This window comes from Galleria mellonella, unplaced genomic scaffold (genome assembly GCF_026898425.1).
Source record: "Galleria mellonella isolate WM207_F2 unplaced genomic scaffold, CSIRO_AGI_GalMel_v1 utg19, whole genome shotgun sequence".
In the NCBI taxonomy this organism is placed as follows: Eukaryota; Metazoa; Arthropoda; class Insecta; order Lepidoptera; family Pyralidae; genus Galleria; species Galleria mellonella.
Genome location: NW_026442028.1, coordinates 5,219,582 through 5,242,569, shown reverse-complemented (window position 1 = coordinate 5,242,569; position 22,988 = coordinate 5,219,582). Strand labels below are relative to the sequence as shown.

Below are 22,988 nucleotides of genomic sequence, written 5' to 3'. Positions count from 1 at the left end.
CATTAAGATATTAATCACGAAAACTGCGTAATAGTACCTACCTGATAGATTATATTGCTAGGAATGGAGTAGCTAGTCCCCATTACTAACAATCCCCCTCCCCCCTTAATATATACGGCTCTGTAACGCTGAGTAAAGCACATTTCCTCACAATACAAAATCTCTCGCCGTCGTAAGCAGTAAAGCAATTGCCAAAATAGACATTCTTCGTTCATTCATCAGAAATAATGCTAATTACGAGATGAAAAGGGAACAATACGTCAATGTGAAATCCGAGCCACCCGCCATTGTTCAATGTACCAACATGGAGATAGAAATAGGACGTGGAAAGAAAATTATTTAGCGCATCGTAGATAAAAATATCTATGGAGATCATGAAGATATAGCCCAATAAGTAAATACATAACACCTAATTGGGGGGAAAGGGATTGTTAGTACTGGAGACTGAGAATCCCATTGCTAGCAATATACCCAACTAGGTCGATCTCCTCGCGGTTCCCCCTGGAAACTATCATGGTTAATTCCTGATGAATCCGTCATGACGGGCTAACTGGTCTGTCCTCATTCTCATCTATCACCCTTCACTGGTTCTCCGCCAGCGTATACTGTTAGCGCAGGCGGGGATACCATACCATTTTCACCCATAAAAAAAAATAACACATACGAGTAATTACGTCATTACCGTGTGGTCCCTGCATAGAATAGGCCACCCCTTCCTTACCTTTTTAGTTAAATTTGGCACCGATATCTACTCGTAGCATTGCATTTAAATGTCCCGGAGCAAAAATGTTAAAATCGCTTCGAGTCCATTTTTTAATTACCCCCCCTTAACTATCAAATTGCCCCTCCTGTGAGGCATGGGCCCCACGTTGGGAAACACCGCTCTAAAATCATTTAAAAAAATTAAATTTTCATATATTTTGCTAAATTAATCACGGATTTAACTGCTAGAGCAGACCGCAACAAGTTTACTACTCAACGACTGTTCCATTCAGTTTTATACTTGTGTTGCTGTCATTGACAAAAGCAATGCAATGGCCTGCTATTTATTCTGACGACACGGAAACGGAAACCTTAGCTTAATTTTGTTCAACACGTCTTTTTAATTAGCCTCATTTCCCCAGTTTTACAGTGGCAACACCAAAATTTAACTAGTATTGAATTACAATTTATTTACGACCTTATCCAACGTCAAATGTGTTCTATGTTCGCTTTAACATGTCGCATTAGTTGTTCAACTATTTCGTCATATAGAAGGTTGTAATAATAATAATTATTACTATTTATTTAGACAACATAAGGCCCATTTTATTAATTATAAATTTACTTAACCTATGTTAGTAAATGAGCGGTCATGATGCTCTTGCATTGATCACCTGTCCCACCCAATATTCTAGGATGGGACAGTGCATTTTACCGGCAGTTGTCTTCAGGACATTGTTTGAACTAACACGCACCCTGCCCAACAGCGAAAGAATTCGTTTGCGCCGTATTGCGTTAAATTCATCTCGTGCAAAGATGTGTGATGCTCTAATGAGGATAATATCTTATCGTGGTTTTATTACTATTTCATTATCACCTATAAAAAAAAATTTTATGTAATAAATATTGGTTTAACGGTAGGATTAAGAAACAAATACATTTGACATCCAAACACTTTAGACAACTTAATATTAATGGATTTTAGACAAGGATAGATTGGACAATGGATTTTACCAAATATTAGAATAACGATAAATTCAAGGAACATTTCCATTAGATAGGCAGGTAATTTTAATAATTAACATTTCTTGGAAGCTTCGGAAATTATGATACGAAACGATAAAAGGTTAGATTTACATGAAAACGTAGAGCAAAGAGAGATCCGGACAGAGTATTGTTGAACGAACAGCGCACTTGAAATCTTTTGAACGAACTCTAGCTGATTGCTATTCAGAAGGTCAAGGCTGAGGGGACAGGAAGCGTTTGCGTAGAAGACAAGCACTGTTTATATAATAGAAATCGTTACAGATGGTAAATATATGTAATTTCATTATATCTCTTCTCTTTGTACTAAAATATTGGCAAGGATATGAAAGTAAGTTGATATTTCTTTTATTAGACCTAAACTTTCGTGCAATACTAGCGATCCGCCGCGGCTTCGCATGGGGATAGATACTTTTTATGTCATCATCACAATATCACATTATTGTACCACATTTTTAACAATAAACTCGTTCGTTCGTTCATTCATTTCTATAGGCGATGGTTATTATTTTCCATCGGGCGAGCCGACAGTTTGTTTACCATTCTACGTTGCATAAAAAAGAAAAAAGGATTGGATTAAATTGATAGAAAGTTAAAGTAATATTTTATATTAGATTTAATAGGCAATTTATTATACATAACAAATTTGTTAAAATAATAACAAACTTAAAAAAAATACAAACGAATTGAGCACCTCCTTCTCTTTAAAGCCGGTTGAAAATACATAAAGTTTTCATTCAAAGAACGACGTCGTAAGCATAACGTCAATGTCACGAACTAACGCGTACCACGACCGAACACATTTCCGAGACCGTGTTATCCACAATATATTTCACTTAGCATTCCATCATTCACAAATGTTTAACCCTTCTAATCCAATATTCGTTATACAGTCAGCAGCGACGCGGCGCGCCCGTAGATTCGTCAACGAGGACGGCGGCCCGGCATGATTGAGTTATTCCGTCTGTAATGTCCAATGTGTTATTGTTATTAATTACATATTTATTGGATGGTGCGCCCACGGCGGTGTAGTATTGCAGTTACTGATTAAGCGGTAGCGGAAACGACAAGTGATTACATGTTTGTTCCAGACGTTGATATAACTAAGTAAACCACGTGATAGCTCTTAACTTAACCCATTAGGTATTTTTTTATGGGTGAAAATGGAATGGTAATCCCGCCTGCGCTAACAGGATACGCTGGCGGAGCACCAGTGAAGGGTGATTGATGAGAATGAAAACAGGCCAGTTAGCCCATCATGATGAATTCATCAGGAATTAACCATGATAGTTTCCAGGGACAACCGCGAGGAGATCGACCTTGTTGGGTATATTGCTAGCAATGGGATTCTCAGTCTCCATTACTAACAATCCCTTTCGCCCCACCCATCAGGAATTGTGAAATTGAAAATAGCAAACGGGCTGGCTTTCTATCTATTGAAAAGTGAAATATGTAGGCGATGAGTATCTGTATAAGTTGTCAGTGACATCTGTCAGAATTGATGTTTAATATGTCATTAAAATGTCAAGCGAGGAGTCTAGAATATGTCGACGACTAATAACTATATTGTGTATCTAATTAAATTCGAAGTTTTATAATTAAACTTAGTGCTGATTTTACTTGTGATATTGAAAAGCAATGATTTACTATACATATATGGAGAATGCATTTACTATATATTTATTTATCAGAGGGAGACTTTGTACAAATGTCGTTTGCTTGGGTACCTCTGTCCCATTCGTGTTTCAAACGTAAAGCAGTTGTGTTTGCATGGCTGTGTTTCGGTTTGAAGGGTGGGATATGGCGTGAATTTACTGGGTACAGAGGAATAACATCCGAGTCCTCAGGAATGGCAACGCATGGGAGGTATCATGGGCGAAACAGTATACTCTGTTATGTCCATGGTACTGCTCATGTCTATAGACGATCGTTACTACTTTTCATAAGGTGGGCCGTCAGCTTGTTTGCCATTCTAAGTTGTATATAAAATAAAATATATACCTCTATAGCTGTAGCATAAGGAGAGTTTAAATAATCAACAATGTCGATGATTAGAGTGAAGTACTAATAAAGAAAAAAAAGGAGACAATTCTAATAATGGTAAATAAGTCGAAGGTCTAATGTTGGAAAGTGGTAACCATCGTCTATAGACAAGAATATTGATTTTTATCACAGTTGTCAGGCAGGCGTCTTACATCTATTTTTCCTTATTGCATTAGAATTATGCATCTTCTCATAATCAACGTGCTAGGGATAAAAAGGAGTGATGGCACATTGTATTCTTAGTACGCGACCACACTACAGAATACTAATCGCAACAAGGAAAAAAGATTCCCATACTTGTGTTTTACACGACTTCACTCCCGCTTCCGATCGGCCACCATTACCCCGGCCGTACCAGAATTAATATAAATAACATTTTGACAAGGTTCGTGAGTGTCATACTGCAATAAATAACGTAATGGCTTGTAAATCGTGTCGGCCGGACGCGGTCGTGACACGACACGACGGCGGCAACGCGGCGCGCGAACTTACCGGCTTACCGCAGCTAATTAGGGCCAACTTATATTGACATAACGACATAATATGGGTATTAGGAATGTATGTTTATTGTCAACAATATGGTAGGTATGGTATAAAAAGTTAGTTAGAAAATAATGAACATCAAGTAACACATTGCCGTGTGTGCCCTGACATAGAATGGACCACCCCTTGATTAATGGTTTCCACAAGTAAATAGAACATATCGTCACCTTTATGGTAAACTTGCGAAACTGAAAAAGATACATTTTACAGGGGAACGTTTTAAAACATTAGAATGCAAATAACTTGTGACAGAAGACTAGTAAAAGATCATGCTAACATTTTATGTTTTAAAATCCTGTTTTTTATTGAATGCGCTTAATTAATTATTATTATATTACAAGTATCAGAAATAAATGCATATTCGTTACTTTGCACCTTCATACATGAGAGTTCCTAGGTATTGAGTTATACAACAGCAAATCTACGAAAGTGGCAGTTTCGTAAGTTGCCAAAGAAAAACATTTATTTTAATATGTGGCAAACTAACGAAAGTGCCACTTTCGTAAATATACCAAGGTATAAATCACGTGTTTTGGAGAAAAAGTTTAAATAACAACGTTATAGCAACCATTTATGTAAAATAACTAAATTAGGATTGAAAAATTGATAAAATAATTATTGAAATTTTCAAATTAAAGTGTTTATTATAGAAAATACTATAAAAATATGCTAAGTAAGTTTACTTTGGGTATATCACAAAAATATGGAGATTCGAGCTACTTGATTTCTTTAACCGTTAGAGATAGAAATTTGAAAATAAGCCACAATAAGTAGTATGACGCAAAATGTAGATTTTTAAAGAAATGTCAAATTTGAAAAAACTGCAGATTCGTAAATTTGCCATAGAGATGACGATATTTAACAGTGAATAGACAGAAATAAATTACCCATTCAATAGTAATTACATAATTATGAGATATTTCCTGTAGGTTAAGATCCTACAGTTAAATATATCTATACTAGTAAATTTAATATTATAATTATTGCAAGATCTGAACAAAAATGTATTTAAAGTATAATAAGTAACATTAACAAATATTCTTATTCTTAATATCTTTTTTTTATTTACCACTTACAAGGATACATTACAGTGCATAACTATTTAGATTTTTATCTTAAAATGGGGGTCCTTTGAGGGAATCTGGAGTCTGAACTAGGTCGAAACCTGTACTACAGATCTGTAGGCTTTCTCGGGGATCTTACATTATTGTAGTACGTAATATTATTCAATTAATACAGTTATTGTGAGGTATTAAAATAACATTTTATAAAAAAAAATCATTTAAAGAAAAATGTGTTGTTTTATTATTATTATTTTAAATTTTACAAAAATTCTCATCTCCCCTCTTAAGAAGAGGAGATGGCAACTAACCCCCGGCAAAAGCACAGTCGGCCGGGGTTCAGGGCCCCAGGGAGAGAAACTGGCGTACAATGCGGGTAAAATCTAAGAGCACCGCTTTCTGCATCTTTCCCGGGAGTGAGCCGCCTCGGAATCCCAACCGTCTGAGATGTTGTTCAAGACTGGTTGGGATTAGACCGTTCACCGTTCAACCGTTCACAAAATTATTATTATATATATATATTATTATTTCGGCTGTTAACTGTCCACAGCTAAACATAAGCCTTCCCCATAAGCGGAGTTTTGCCAGTAGTTGCAACGTTTGGCAAGCGGGTAGGCAACCGCAGTTAGGCTTTTAGAGATGTTTTAAAGAGGGATGCTACAGCCAATCCCTCGCCCTCTCTTAGTCGCCTCCAACGACACCCACAGGAAAGGGAGGGATACCTCATTCTATGCCGGGTCCACACGACTAAGATATAGGTACCCACAATTTGCGTTACTAAATACCATAGAGTTGTCCTGATGGTTTTTTTTATGCAACTTAGAATGGCAAACAAGCTGGCGGTCCACCTGATGGAAGTGGTAACCGTCGCCAATAAACATGAGCAGTACCATGGACATAACAGAGTATACTGTTTCGCCCATGATACCCCCCATACGTTGCCAATTCTGAGGACTCAGGTGTTATTCCTCTGTATCCAATAAATTCACGCCATATCCTACCCTTCAAACAGAAACACAGCCATGCAAACACAACTGCTTCACGGTTGAAACACGAATAGGACAGAAGTACCCAAGCAATCGACTTTTGTACAGAGTCTCCCTCTGGTAAAAATGTAGGAATTCAAACAAATATCATGGCGTTATAAATTGTTTATTTAATAAAAAAAACTGAACAATACATTCTTATAATTGAATAACAATAATTTCCTTACTCTTGTTCATAACCTGGTGGAAACTGCACACCTTCGTCCTCGATAACCATTTCATTTATTGACTGATGACTCGTAGATGAAGTGGACAAGGGATCATCATGCGATAGTGTAGAAAGTCTGGTGGTACAGACCTTAATTCCCGAGATCCGTGACTGATCACGCAACAAGACTTCTTCCTCTGCGCGAGTAACTGACTCGGAGATCTCTCTCTGTACCCTCAATTGTAAATGTTTAGGAAGATCTCGAGTCTTCTGGTACAAACTTGAAAATAAATTTGTCAAAGCATCACGAGGTAAAAGGAGAGGAGAATCGCTCACATCAGAGCCTACTGCAATACTTGACAAATAGTGTTTTATCCCTAAATATGGTAAGATGAATTCCATTTGTTTTTCATACATCCAACAAGCGTTAACCAAATATCCCCTTTTTCTTCGTCGTAACGCGTTACGGAGACCATAGCGTAATCTATGCCAATATGCTTTTGCTTGTTGTTCTGTAAACGAAACGAAACGTAACGAATAAAAAAACGAAATGTACTTAAAGAATATGTTTCACTTTGCCAGCCATTGTACAATATCTCAAATTTTATCTTAACAGTGAATCCACTTCATTAATTGACTAATTTCTTGCTTTAATTATATTTATTAAGATTACGTAAATCGTTGCCCAAACTGTAAATGAATTATAGATCTAAATAGGTATATTCCAAAATATAGACGTTTAATTTTGTGATACGAATTTTTAAATATTTCTCGTGTCTGATAGCTGTTTATGGATTTTCATATATTAGTGCCCATAAAAAGGTCAATCAAAATGGCGTTAATTATTATTTCATCCTGTTTGACTGTATAATGCAATTCTTTTGTTTTAGATTTATTTTGTGTCCGAAAACAAAGCAAAATTATTATAAAAGATGTATTCAATTCAATTATATTTTAGTATACCTCTAATGCAGTACCACAGATTAAATAGAATACACTGTGACATCCAAGATGCGCTATAATGAATTTTTGTAGTTGTTATGAATAAATATCCTTTTGGAAGTTTCAGTGCATAGATGGACAGATAGATACTTTTTTACTTATAGTGTACAATGACTAGGCCCATACAATACTGAAACATGTTCTTTATTAATATATATATAAATATATATAACTGTGTATTTACACTTATTTACAACATGCAATATAAACAGGTGATAAGTACCACAATATACACATGCAACAATGTAGATAAACTTATAATCAACGGTAATAGGACTTAGAATGCATTCCGGGTATAATTCAATTTGACCCATTATGCAGCCATGTTGCATATGTGCAATATAGTAAGTCAAATACAATAAATGCAAGTAGTGTTCATGCTTCGTAAAGAGTGAAATTACTATGATAGATGAGAAAAACAAAGTATTTTTAACAGAATCTAATGGTAGGCGAGGACAACGACCCCACACTTTATCTTTATGTTGATCCCGAAAAAATCTGGTGTAAATATAAACAAATATAATATATATGTCTATATATAAATTTAAAATTCGAACTCAGACCAAGAAAAAAATAACTTACTGTTAGACATATTACATTCATGGGCCACCAATGCCCATGTTTTATTCTTAATGCCCAAATCTCTATACTTTTTATTGGTCAAATCCCACAAACATGGATTACTTTTAACGGATCTAATAAATGTTTCCATTGCCTGTTTATCATTATAAAATTTAAACATTATTTTTATTATTAACTAGTTTTAACGCAGTATTTTTAAAGCGACGATAGACACAAACGAATGTTGAATACACACTGACAAAGAAACGCATGAGAGGGGATGATGTCTGCGGTGTGTGGTGAGAGAGGTGGGGGGAGGGAGCTGCGCACAATCAACGCACGTGTAGTTTGTGGAGGGAACAAGTCGACTAACTTCACGAGCTAAGGTAGAGTACTACAGCGCAGCGTCGCGGCCCATGATCACGTGAACACGTCACGCGCGATGACGTCATAGCTACATAGTCATACACATATGATTGTGGTATATTATATGCTATGTTATATGCTATAAATGGAATAAATATAGAATAATGTATATTATATTTTAACTGTAAAAATAACTAGAATAACTTACTATTAAGAATTCTCGTCTAGTTAATTTTAAACTTTCGCGTTGTTGTAACACATATTTTAAATACTATCCTGACTTAACGTGATGGAAAATTGTAGGTAAATAGTACCTCCATGCCTGCTTTTTCACTGCCAACGTTACGACGTGAACATTTTCATCGACTTAAGTCCCGATAGTGTATTTTTTTTTAATGGGTGATAATGGAATGGTAACCCATTAACAAATTACCAGAGGGAGACTGTACAAAAGTCGATTGCTGGCCGTGTTTCGGTTTGAAGGGTGGGATATGGCGTGAATTTACAGGGTACAGAGGAATAACACCTGAGTCCTCAGGAATGGCAACGCATGGGGGGTATCACGGGCGAAACAGTATACTCTGTTATGTCCATGGTACTGCTCATGTCTATAGGCGACGGTTACCACTTTCCATCAGGTGGGCCGTCTGCTTGTTTGCCTAAATATCGTTTATATAAAAATAAGATTACATTATACATTTATTCTGTGACGGTTTGGATGTAAAATAGGCTCCTGCGAGACTGAAGTCGCGCCGTACGCGTTATCTCGATGAGTCATTAGGTTGCACCTTGATTTTTTTTTTAGTACGTTTGTTCCGTTGTGGAACAGGCTAAGGTCGGAGACCATGCTGCTTAGTCTTCAATATGATAAATTCTCTGGAAATCGCGCCTTGGTTCGTCTCTTTGTTTTTTTTTTTAATAGATTGTTTCTAAGGCATGGTATCCTCTTTTACACTAACAAATGAAAAGACTAGTCTATTTATTTTTCTAAGGAATACCGTTTCCCTAAATATTGAAAGCCAGTTACCCTTCGCTGTCGGGATACCAAGTGTAATTGTGAATTTACGATTTATTTATTTGGTTTCAAGTTTTAAATTTTCTGTTATCATGTGTATGAATATTATAATTTTTTTTTTATACAACTTAGAATGGCAAACAAGCTGACGGCCCACCTGATGGAAAGTGGTAACCGTCGCCTATAGACATGAACAGTACCATGGACATAACAGAGTATACTGTTTCGCCCGTGATACCCCCATGCGTTGCCATTCCTGAGGACTCAGGTGTTATTCCTCTGTACCCTGTAAATTCACGCCATATCCCACCCTTCAAACCGAAACACAGCCATGCAAACACAATTGTTTCTCGGTAGAAACACGAATGGGACAGAGGTACCCAAGCAATCGACATTTGTACAAAGTCTCCCTCTGGTAAAAATCTCTTTGTACTTATCCACTATTTATGCCAGGTTGTCTGTAAGAGATCGCTTTTAGCGATAAGGCGGCCTTTTGTATATGCACATTCTGTATAAATACTCCTTGTATACATCTCTATTGTACGCAATAAAGAGTTTATTATTATTATATTCCTTACCGAGGTTCAGTCATAAATACAAGTACCATGACCCTTCGGTACATGAGAATCCCATTGCTAGCAATATACCCAACCAGGTCGACCCCCTCGCGGTTCCCCCTGGAAACTATCATAGTTAATTCCTGATGAATTCATCATGATAGGCTAACTGGCCTGTTTTCATTCTCATCTATCACCCTTCAGTGGTGCTCCGCCAGTGTATCCCGTTAGCGCAGGAGGGATTACCATACCATTTTCACTTATCAAAAAAAACCCTTCGGTACAATGAAAAACACTCAAATTGCTACGAATCAGTAAAAGTAGACTATTATGTTTATAGATTAACTAATTATGATGTATAGGGGGAAAGGGATGGTTAGTAATGTGGACTGATGGCCCCATTGCTAGCAAGCCCTGTCAGGTCGACCTCCTCGCGGTTCCCCTTAAAAACCATTGTGATTAACAGTTAACCCATGTAACGAATGCAAGGAGCATTCGTCACGATGGGCTAACTGACCTGCTTTCATCCTCACCTATCATACTTCACTGGTGTCCCGCCAGCGTATACCGATAGCGCGGACGGTGTTACCATTCCATTATCATCTATTAAAAAAAATATAAAGGCATAACACCTTAGGCTTCAGGAACAGCAACGCATAAGGTATATCATGAGCGACACAATATACCCTGTTAAAGCCATGGTAGAGACTGTTCATATCTATAGGCGACGGTTACCACTTTCCATTTAGGTAGACCGACAGTTTGTTTGCCATTCAAAGTTACATAAAAAAATTAACTGTTTTATATAATGCTAAATATTCAATTTATATAATGCTAAAGTATAAAAATAACTCATTCAATAGTGAAAACCGTACTTTTATATTAATTAACATGGTATTAATATCCCTCTCTTGCGTGATTTTGAACGCAATTTAATTGGGGTCAAATCTAATCGATGAAAAACGTTAACTAGATGTTACCATTTCTTTAAAATGCACTCTACTATCTCCTGTTCTGAGAGCACAAATTACAACAACAATAATGCAGCAGTGAAATATGTTTATTGTATTAAAAAAATATAATTAAAACATATAATGGAAGAGAATTAATAACAATGGCCGCAGTATCATGTTCCCAACGCCATCTATGTGCTTATTTTAAAATTACAAATCTATCATTACGGCTCCTGTTTAATCTGCATTCCTTCATCTTCGATGTCTACTTCATCCTTTGGCTGAACAGTCGCAGATGAACCCGGCCTCGGGTTTACGTATTCATACGATGATGTAGAGGATCTTCGGCTGGAGCTCATGTTCACGGTTTGATCAAGCGACAAGGCTTCCTCCTCAGCACGGGTGACTGATTCGAAAACTTCCCTCTGCACCCGCAATTGTAAATACTTGGGCAGTTCCCGTGTCTTCTGACAAAGACTGGAGAACAAATCGCTCAGCCCATCGTTAGGGAAACGATTCGCGTCGACAGCTTGCCGTCTCATTTGTTCTCTTTCCGTCTGTTTATTGTCTCTTCTCTCGTGAATGACGTCGTCAACAGTGCTATTCTTATTTATTAGCTCCACTCGAAACGGAAGTGGTATTGGCGAGTCAATTTTAACATTACTGCTTACACCAGAATCCGCTGATGACATATTTGAAGAATTATTATCTCTCTTCTCCGGCGGTATGAGAAACTCCATCTCTCTCTCAAACTTCCAACACGTGCTTCTAATGTGGCCCCTTTCAGCAGCAATTTTTTTACGTCGCAGCGCTTCCCTGTGGCACTCCCGTAATCTTTTCCATTGTGATCTTGCTACTGATCCTGTAAATGTAAAATTTAGATTAGGCTAAGTGAGAAGTAATTGCTGCACACACCACAGGACCAACATTTCTGTTTCTAAAAGTTGCAAGCATTTCTTAATTATTTTTGTTTTTGTCATCCATAATGATAATTTCTTATATCTTAAATATATTTTTCTATATATATTTGCCTATATTGTAATAACTTGTATAATTTAAACAAACGAATAATCATTAACTAATAATTAACCTAATTACAATACTTATTGCATTAAAAATCGATTAGGTAATTGATTGAACATTGGGGGGAAAGGGATTGTTAGTAATGGAGACTGAGAATCCCATTGCTAGCAATATACCCAACCAGGTCCACCTCCTCGCGGTTCTCCCTGGAAACTATCGTGGTTAATTCCTGATGAATGCATCATGATGGACTAACTGGCCTGTTTTCATTCTTATCTATCACCCTTCACTGGTGCTCCGCCAGCGTATCCCGTTAGCGCAGGGTTACCATTTTCACCAATCGAAAAAAAAAATGATTGAACATGATACCTTATATAATATATTTCAAATGGAATGTATATTGTAATAAATTCAACTAAACTTGGTTACCATCTCATTGAATTGTAATTAACTACATATTAAAACAAATTATACAAATGCTCACAAGCTTTACTTACCATTAGGTAAACCGCATGCTCTAGCTACCATCTCCCAAATTAAGTCCTTCCGTTCCGAGTCTCTATACAGAATATTGTTCACGTCCCACAAGCATGGGTACTGCTTCACATTTTCTATAAGTAGTTCCATTGTGAAATGAATATTAGTGTTGGACATGATTGCGATAAAGTACACACGTTGGCAGTTCGATATAGACTGAGAGAGAACGGTACGGCGGTGGCGGTGTGGGGCGCGGGTGCGAGGGGGAGACGCGTACACGCCACGCCAATGGCCGGCCCACGTGAGCGAGTCGTGCGTGTACGTGAGTAGCGTGGTCGGGTGACGTCAGCGTTTCCCCTGCACGCACGCACGAACGCTATCGTCGATGGAAAGTCACCGGCGCGCAGTAATGTAGCACGCAGATCAACTAAATTGAATATTACAATACAATATTACTCACGATATTTGTTATTCAACAATTCTTTCGAACTACATTTCGAACGAAAAAATTTTTTTTTATTATATCACCAAAGGGAGACTTTGTACAAAAATCGATTGCTTGGCTACCTCTGTCCCATTCGTGTATCAACCGTGAAGCAGTTGTGTTTGCATGGCTGTGTTTCGATTTGAAGGGTGGGATATGGCGTGAAATTACTGGGTACAGAGGAATAACATCTGAGTCCTCAGGAATGGCAACGCACGGGGGGTATCATGGGCGAAACAGTTATGTTATGTCCGTGGTAATGCACATATCTATTGGCGACGGTTACCACTTTCCATCAGGTGGACCGTCAGCTTGTTTGCCATTCTAAGTTGTATAAAAAAAACAATTGGTAATTGTCAGTCACCGCTGTCACCCATAGACTATTATAATAAACTGTCGTAAGCCACTTGCAGTCGCTGACACCCTGCAATGCATTTGAGGTCGTCACTCCATCTAGGGCGGGGTCGTCCCACACTGCGTTTGCCTGTACGGGGTCGCCACCCAAGAACTATATGACCAGCCCATTGCCACTTCTGCTTGCTTGTCCTTCGGGCTATGTCAGTGACTTTGACTCTTTCGCGGATATGTTCGTTTAGGAGTCTGTATCGAAGGATATGTTGTAAATTGTCATAACAAGTTTAACTGGGATGAATTAATTTGAAAATAATTAAATTATATTAATTCCATCACATTCATTAAACGTGCGATATTAAAACTGACAAATTATGTTCAACATTAATATTGAATGAAATATTTAAATTAAATTAAAGTTACAATTTTGAAGCGCCACCTGTCTCGAAAGGTGAAATTTAAAATTGATAATTTAACAAAAGTATTGTGTTACAAAGTAAATTTATAATTAAATTGTATTGCATAAAAATCGACTTCAACTGTGCCAGATGTAGTTATTTGTATTTAAAAACTAAACTTCTGAACCGATTGTGATAAAATGTATGGGACCAATCTGTAAGTACATATATCCTATCAGATAAAAGAAGAGTTCCAAATGAAGACTCTTATTTGTAATCGGTAGAAAATAGAAAATGTTATACGGCCGTATAACCCTACCAAATTCAGATACAACCTGCTTGCATACTTTCTACATAAACTATGTCGAATATATAAAATAACAACAACAACAAGAGTTCTCATTGCCCGCCAGGTGGTGTGGGCGGGCGAGGTAGGGCCTCGGGGCGTACCCCATTACCCCGGCTTCAACTCTGGAGGTAACAACCTCCGGGTCACTGGATTTGAAGCCGACATACACTGCTGGTCTGTGTATGTCGTCGTGGCGTCTTCTTTCTTCATCTTCGAAGCAAATGGCGTCTCTTCTCTCTTGAGATGATATAAATTAATTTATTAATATTTTTTTCTAGTAATTTAAATGAATAAAAATTTTACATGTTTTTTTTTATTTTTTTATACAACTTAGAATGGCAAACAAGCTGACGGCCTACCTGATGGAAAGTGGTAACCGTCGCCTATAGACATGAGCAGCACCATGAACATAACAGAGCACACCGTTTCGCTCATGATACCCCCCCTGCGTTGCCATTTTACACATTGTACACATTTTCTATACACTAGCCTGTTATGAATTGAAAAAATAGCAACTGATGGTGTATCTTTTATCCTCTTTTTACTAATTATATTTGCATAAGAAGAAAGGAGGCAGCCATGTGATTTACAGTTTTTATTTTATCATTCCTTCTATATAATTCCTTGTTCTTAGGGTCCTAATAAGACCAATAGAGACCGAAACATTTTTTTTTGGTTCATCTGCATAAGGTAATGCACCAAATCGGATGCGGTTTTTATAGTCCTGAAGGTCTAACTTAAAATCTGGTATATATTTTGTTTTGATACATCATCTAAAAGAGGTCTGCATTTTCACTAATTTTCCTACGGTTTTTTGCCGTCCTAACTTTTTTTATGCCACTTATAATGGCAAACAAGCTGACGGCCCACCTGATGGAAAGTGGTAACCGTCGCCTGTATACATGAGCAGTACCATGTACATAACAGAGTATACTGTTTCATCCATGATACCCCCCATGCGTTGCCATTCCTAAGGACTCAGGTGTTATTCTTCTGTACCCTGTAAATTCACTGCCATATCCCACCCTTCAAACCGAAACACAGCCATATAATCACAACTGCTTCACGGTAGAAACACGAATGGGACAGAAGTACCCAAGGAAACGACTTTTGTACAAAGTCTCTCTCTGGTATAATCTACCATAACACAAGCGTAAAGTTACAGAAGCGTTCCTTTATCATACTGTCACAACATCTGGCAACAAAATGTTTCATAATTTTTTAAAAAATAATAACGAACACTCAAAAAACGCGGGAACTATCGAGTATCGATGTTATCAAGATCGATTTATTCAGTTTTGAACATCATTTTGGAGTTTCATATTTCGAACGCGCCCTTCACCAAACATTTTTCACGTCGCAATGACAAATCACATCCAATCGATTACGACACAATCCATTTCTGCTTCAAACAATCTACACGGATATTTATTGGGAACTTTAGTATCAATGTATAACGAAAGGGTGGCGTTAGAAAATTGGTCAATTAAAGTATGGTAACGAATATTTTTTTTTTGTATATATGAGTACCATTTGTCAGGGAACTGTCTCTATTTATCACACGGTATCTGATGCCCACGCGACAGTCGGTAATTAATATTTCTGTTGTTATTCATTGACGTCTGCGGTGTTAGTTAGTTTTATAGTACATATTTATAACTAATTAATGTCCCACTACTGGGCAAGCGTTTCTTCCCTTAAGAGGAGTAGCCTAGATATTATTTTGAACCAATGAGATTTTCAATTCGGTTGATTTTTTAATTTTCTTGCGTCATAACTCCGTCAGTTGAAAACCGATTTAGAAAATTCTTTTTTATCTGAAAGGATATATTTTTATTTATTATTTATTTATGTAATTCTTTATTGCACCATAAAGAAAAATATACAATGACAAGTGAATAATTCAAGTGAAATACAGTAACATAAATACAGATTGAAATATACACATAAAGGGACAAAAGGCGCTAGTCTTATCGCTAGGGCGATCTCTTACAGACAACCTTTGGTTAAAGGAGAACAGATAGAAATGGACAGGTGGCGCAAGGGTGAATTAATAATTTTTCGTGCATAAAATACAAAAACCTGTAATGCACAATATAGTTAAAGATTGGTCCCATGAAAATGTTATGAAAATCGATTCAGTTGTTAAATTTTTAGACCAAAACAGCTGATTTTGTTACAGTTGTAGTCAGTTTTATTGTGGTACACAATCTTTAAAAAACTTTTTTAATGGGTAATAATGGCATGGTAACCTTGCCTGCGCTATCGGTATACACTGGCGGGGCACCAGTGAGGGATGACAGGTGACGATGAAAGCAATCAAGAAATAAATCAATCACGATTGGTTGGTTTCCAGGGGGAACCGCGCGGCGGTAGACCCGACAGGATATATTGTTAACAGTGGGGTTGTTAAACCCAATTACTAACAATCCCTTCCTCTATTTCTACTACTACTACTACCGGACTATCACGGGGGTCGCCCAACACTACGTTCGCCTGTATGGGAAATAAATAAACGTTCATAGTTAGTTATCTATAAGATATTGCGTGATCATCTTAGAAAGAAGAGGAAGACTGCACTTTCGTAAACCTAAGTGGAATGTAATATTGAGAAGGGGTGGCCGAGACGCAGGTTATTAATTGGACAGAGCGAGGGCGGCGCGCGGCGCCTGCTCAGTGCTCAATTAGGACGCGTATCTACACTAATATAAAGAGGATAGAATAAAGAGGAAAGATTTGTATTTTTGTGGTATATGTTATTCATTGGATATTGGATTCCTGGTTGAACATATTGCTAGCAATGGGATTCTCAGTCTCCATTACTAACAATCCCGGGGGCAGCGCCTCTCGCGTGAATTTGGTGAACTATTGTTGTGTCTCCGCTTGAACGAAAACAAGACACGATCGCGCTGCCTCCTTACATTCTCTGTTAATTAATAGTGTTTTCTTCTACATTCCCTACAACCAACCAGGGCGACCTCCTCGCGGTTCTCCCTGGAAACTATTATGGTTAATTTCTGATGAATTACGGACGGACGGACAATGGCTGAAATCATCATCATCATTTCAGCCATTGTCCGTCCACTGCTGCACATAAACCACCCCCATAGACTGCCATAAAGAACGATCCTGAGCCACCTATGCATTTCAAGTTGTCACTCCATCTAATGGGAAGGTGTCGTTCTACACTGCGTTTACCCGTACGCGGTCGCCACTCAAGAACCTTTCGTCCCCATCGGTTGTCGGTTTTTCGAGCTATGTGACCTACCCATTGCCACTTCAGCTTGCGTATCCTTCGAGCTATGTCGGTTACTTTGGTTCTTTTACGGATATCTTCGTTTCGGATTCTATCATTGTATAATATATGTGTATTAATTAATTAATCGATTATAATCCAATAATTTAAGCGTACACTCGATTAGATCGATTATTACAATACGATTAATCGATAAGTATATAGTTACTTATAATCTATTTAATTGTTAATAATCGATTATATCCGCTTACATAATCGATTATTAGATTATTTGTAACCCTAATCGAGCTATTACTACAAAAAATGTGTGTAGAAATACGAAATAACAAAGTTTATTGGAACAAAACGTAAATGCGTTTTGTTACCGATGCATATATATTTCCACACACCTCCATACAAAACGCCTTACAACATATCACTGCTTATAAACCAATCTAATTCCGACCCTATTCCCATAACGTGGAGATTAACTTCGCAAATTATCACATACCGTTCTAAAATTAAACAGGAATGTAATTTAAACCGTAAGTCTTAGCGGGCAGGGTGTATTTTTACTGTGTTTAAAATGCATTAATATTAAAATACCAGCTAAGACAGAGTATGGTAATATTCGCTCGGTCGCGTCGCTGACAGAATTAGTTCCTAATCAGTTGATTTAATCAACAACGACGGGCAGCATAAGTTGCTTGCAAATATCTGAAATCGACAGCCATGTTTAAATAGATTTTATATAATAATAATGGGGGGAAAGAGATTGTTAGTAATGGAGACGGAGAATCCCATTGCTAGCAATATACCCAACCAGGTCGACCTCCTCGCGGTTCCCCCTGGAAACTATCATGGTTAATTCGTGATGAATTCATCATGATGGTCTAACTGGCCTGTTTTCATTCTCATCAATCACCCTTCACTAGGGCTCCGCCAGCGTATCCTGTTAGCGCAGGCGAGGTTACCATACCATTTTCACCCATCAAAAAAAATATAATATTAATAAACTATTACAAACTGGACCAAAGTTAAAAAAAAAAACATATCACTCCAAAAAAGAGAAGGTTCTTAGTTCGATTATTTCTTTGTGTGTATTTTATGGAAGTTTAACTATTCATCAAAATCGATAAACAATCGATTCGAATTGAAAACTTTTTGTACAATTCTCTAACATAGAACCTAAGTCTATGTCGCAATACTAAACGATAGCACGAACCATTACTTTCCTCTCAACGATGGCCCATTCAAACTTAACCGTTTAACTGTTAAACTTTAACTATTAAGCCATTAATCTAGAATTTCTGCGAAGTGTCGGTCACAGGCAGCCATTTTGCATTTCCGCGCCATTTTTACATCGACAAGATGGTGTACGTTGGTGAAACAATGCGCCGATTGCGCACGTGCGTTGTTAAATCTACATTTCCTGGAGCGTGCGTTTTCAAATAATACTTTTTTTTGCCAAGGTTTGAACCGACGCGATACTTTTTAAAGCAAATTAAGTTCTTGGTATTCGATACTGCAATTATAAGGAGTGTGACTAACTTATTATGCGAAAACGTGTATCAAATTCTAACAATACATTTACTAAAACAAATACACGTATTTGTTCGTATAATTCAAAAATTACTTAAAACATTAATTAAAAAATATATATTATTTACCTATTAAATATATACTAGCTGTATTCTGCGGCTCTGTTTACGTAAATCAATACATAAAATATTTTATATGCTAAATTATAATATAATCTACCCATGTACCAAATTTCATTTGAATCCGTTTAGTAGTTGTTGCATGAAAGAGTAACAAACATCCATCCATCCATTGCTACAAACTTTTGCATTTATTACATTAATAGGATTTAAGTAAACTATACCCATGTTCCATGTACGTTGTTTAATCGCATATAGACAGCTGAACAAATTTGACTGAATTTTGTTACAAAAAGTATATGATCTTAAGATTATCTTACAATGATATATAAAATAATTGTATTCCTAAAACATGCGGACAAAGTCGTATGATAAACTTATTTGAAGATATCAAATTAGTAGCCACTTTCTACCATCGTACGGCTCGCCATCGGCAGGGAGTTCATCCTCATGTCCTACAGCCTCAATGGTCGCGTACTGCGCGGTTTCAGAGATGTTTCCTCCCACGAACACTCAGGTTGTGGAATGAGCTCCCTGCCGAGGTTTTCCCAAGAGACTACAGCATGGGGTTCTTCAAAAGGGGGGTAAAGAGGTTTCTTCGGGGTCGGCAACGCACGCGTAATACCTCTAGTATTGCAGGTGTTCATAGGCTACGGTAACCACTTACCATCAGGTGGGCCGTATGCTTGTTTGCCACCTCAGTGGTATAAAAAAAAAAGTAAAAAAAAATTTAAACGCTTTCAATATCTACATAAAGTGGACTCATTCTATAACACGTTTGTAAGTATTTAAAGTCCGAATAAGTGTCCAATAACATTAATATCAGTCATAAATAATTTTAAGGATATAATTTGGCAAAAGGAAAAGAGAGGGGTCCCAAGTGCGTGCCCTTAAGAACGCCACGAGTTAGGACACCCAAATAAATATAAATGCGTTTTGTTGGATTGTGAGAATTGATATTTATGGTCGAAAAAACGACATCCCGCTGCGGGACAGCTGCTCGGGCTGCGGAAAAAATGGACGCCTTTAGAATAACGTTCCTTGACGTCAAACGGTGGAGTCGAGATGGTAACTGAAATGTTACAAGATACGCGGTAGTTTCTATTGAGTTTTTAACGCAGTCTTATAGTAACTTTATCATTGTTTAATATTAAAGCCTCTATTATTGTATTTTACCAGGGGAAGAATTTGTAGACAAATCTGTTTGGGTACATTTATCCCATCTGTATTTCTGTCGCAAAGCAACTGTAACATGCATGGCTGTTTCGATTAGAATTCGGCTTATTTTTTTTTTTATACAACCTAGAATGGCAAACAAGCTGACGGCCCACCTGATCAAAAGTGGTAACCGTCGTCTATAGACATGAGCAGTACCATGGACATAACAGGGTAAATTGTTTCGCCCATGATACCCTCCATGCGTTGCCATTCCTGAGGACTCAGGTGTTATTCCCCTGTACCCTATAAATTTACGCCATATCCCACCCTTCAAACCGAAACACAGTCATGCAAACACAACTGCTTCACGGTAGAAATACGAATGGGAAAGAGGTACCCAAGCAATCGACTTTTGTACAAAGTCTTCCTCTTGTAAAACACATAACACGTAAACACTTCTTAAAATATATATGGTTATACTTATATCTATGAAATATATTTATATATATAAACTATGATAAACTCTTTATTGCGCACATTAGAGATGTATACAAGGTGTATTTATACAGAATGTGCATATACAAAAGGCGGCCTTATCGCTAAAAGCGATCTCTTACAGACAACCTGGAGATATAGTAACTATTGAGTAACCTGTAACTAGAGCTGGTTTTGTTGACTCAACAAATAATTAAAAAGTGTTCTTTTAAAAATATGCTTTATGGGTGCTCTGCGTAGGTCTACAGGTATTATATATCATAGTTCTCAACTCCTCTAGTAGAGTAATGCATGAAAAATATGTAATAAATAAATAATAATAAATAAAAATACCCATCCTGCTGTTCATGTCTAGGTCAAAAGCTTGTTGCTGAACTTAGTATCAATGTTTGTTTTATATGTTGCATAAAAATATAATTATTTACTTAATCCGTTAATATCTTGTTTATAATTACTCCTCTCCATCCAAAGGTTGCTTGGAAAAGATCTCTCTTAGTGATAAGGTCGCCCATTGTTTTCTCATTGTGATTATTTCTTGTAATTATTTGTATTTATAATAAGTTTACTATTGTAATCTTTTGGATGAAACAATAAAAAGTATCTATCTATCTTTGTTCACAGATCTGATCGACGAAGATTGCATCGCACTATTGCTATTATTGTAAGTATACTTTAATTATATACTTTATATACTACATTATATAAGTCACATGGTAACCATTGAAACTATTGGACATGTGGTATTAAACAACTCATTGAAAAAGATACATTTTAGAGAACAAGTAAAGAACGAATTTGATCGAAGTAAACTTAAATTTAATAATTTCTAAATGGTTATTTTTTTATAATAATTCTAATAATTTTAAACTGTTTAATGCAAATAAACTCATTTCATTTCATTTCTTTTATTATTTCACCGCCATCTATTTCTATTATTTTTACTAGTTTCTAAACTTTTAAATCTTTTAACGGAAAGTAAATTAATAATTACTAGTACCACATTCGAGTATTCTGACACTTCCCTATGATTGACTGGGAGAGAATACTTTTAGCATTAAGTCTGCCATATATATATATATATATATATATATATATATATATATATATATATATATATATATATATATATATTGTAGTAATGAATAAATAAATACTGTTAATACCTTTAAAAGGCATGTGCATTAATATCGTATTGTATTTAATGTTTGTTATACCTATATGTTATAATTCAATATGCTGTTGGTGTTCCTTTAAATAAATAAATAACAAATTTTCAAATGAAAAATCCAACAAATATTTAATTAACACTTCTACAATTGATAAAACATAATTAGTGCAAATGTATTGAGCAGTATATTAAGCAATATTTAGTAATTACAACATGTTAATTCGCGAGGGAACAGCAGTTAAGAGCTGCGATATACAGCGCTGTGCGCGGTCGCTGAATGATATACGTATTAATAACACCGCGTCGTTGCCGCCGCGGAATATTTTAATTTGCATACAAATTAATTCTGGCAACACTAATAGACACAATAACTACCACGGACAACTCGATAAGTGATCCTGCCGATTCTGATACAAATCTCTCCCAATCATTTAGACTTGTTTTAAAGACATATGGTAAGTCGATCTGCGCCACTATCTCATTCCTTTTCTGCCGCCATGCCAAAACAATTTGTCTGTTTTTTTATGTTACGTGATTGCTAATTGTAAACCGATTTTGATCATTCTTTTTGCAGTCGATAGGCTTTACAACTGCATAAAAATATTGTCGCGATTGTACTAGCAGTTCTTTTACAGAGCAATATCTTTAATCTGAGGGGAAAGGGATTGTTAGTAATGGAGACTGAGAATCCCATTGCTAGCAATATACCCAACCAGGTCCACCTCCTCGCGGTTCCCCCTGGAAACTATCATGGTTAATTCCTGATGAATTCATCATGATGGGCTAACTGGCCTGTTTTCATTCTCATCTATCGCCCTTCACTGGTGCTCCGCCAGCGTATCCCGTTAGCGCAGGCGGGGTTACCATACCATTTTCACCCATCAAAAAAATCTTTAATCTTATGCCAAATATAGATTAGGTATGTTTTCGTTTGCGAAGTAAGAAAACTGCTTATTGTGGAGTAAAATCTACTTGTAGATACCTACACCTTTCTATTATTATATTTTTAATTCAATTCAAATCAATTTATTTATAGCATTTTACAATATTATTTTGAAAAATCTTAATAATTAATAAAGTACATTGTAGACCCTGTCAGGCACAGCAATTAGAAACGAGAGGGGCGTCGTTTTTTAAATTTTTATAAA

The 22,988-nt window shown here is 36.7% G+C and overlaps 2 protein-coding genes across 2 annotated transcripts; both read right to left on the bottom strand.

Annotated features, from left to right (window-relative positions):
• Positions 1 to 2,419: 2,419 nt before the first annotated feature.
• Positions 2,420 to 8,516, bottom strand: LOC128200484 (uncharacterized). Its single transcript, XM_052894068.1, has 3 exons — positions 8,172 to 8,516; positions 6,607 to 7,099; positions 2,420 to 2,710 (listed from the first exon to the last, which is right to left on the bottom strand). The coding sequence occupies exons 1-3, from the start codon at positions 8,329 to 8,331 to the stop codon at positions 2,671 to 2,673; spliced, it is 693 nt and encodes a 230-aa protein (XP_052750028.1). The 5' UTR covers positions 8,332 to 8,516; the 3' UTR covers positions 2,420 to 2,670.
• Positions 8,517 to 11,130: 2,614 nt separating this feature from the next.
• Positions 11,131 to 12,776, bottom strand: LOC113514887 (uncharacterized). The gene is made up of 2 exons (XM_026898979.3): positions 12,562 to 12,776; positions 11,131 to 11,903 (listed from the first exon to the last, which is right to left on the bottom strand). Exons 1-2 carry the CDS (start codon positions 12,716 to 12,718, stop codon positions 11,266 to 11,268), a joined length of 795 nt encoding a protein of 264 aa, XP_026754780.1. The 5' UTR covers positions 12,719 to 12,776; the 3' UTR covers positions 11,131 to 11,265.
• Positions 12,777 to 22,988: the final 10,212 nt, after the last annotated feature.

What these genes read in the sequence shown, in the direction of transcription:
- LOC128200484 (XM_052894068.1), bottom strand. Translation starts at nt 8,331, where the DNA reads ATGTTTAAATTTTATAATGATAAACAGGCAATGGAAACATTTATTAGA. An exon ending in TGAATGTAATATGTCTAACA is followed by an intron (nt 7,100 to 8,171) that starts GTAAGTTATTTT and finishes TTTCGTTTACAG; the next exon opens with AACAACAAGCAAAAGCATAT. An exon ending in CCACCAGGTTATGAACAAGA is followed by an intron (nt 2,711 to 6,606) that starts GTAAGGAAATTA and finishes TGGACATTACAG; the next exon opens with ACGGAATAACTCAATCATGC.
- LOC113514887 (XM_026898979.3), bottom strand. Translation starts at nt 12,718, where the DNA reads ATGTCCAACACTAATATTCATTTCACAATGGAACTACTTATAGAAAAT. An exon ending in AGCATGCGGTTTACCTAATG is followed by an intron (nt 11,904 to 12,561) that starts GTAAGTAAAGCT and finishes TTACATTTACAG; the next exon opens with GATCAGTAGCAAGATCACAA.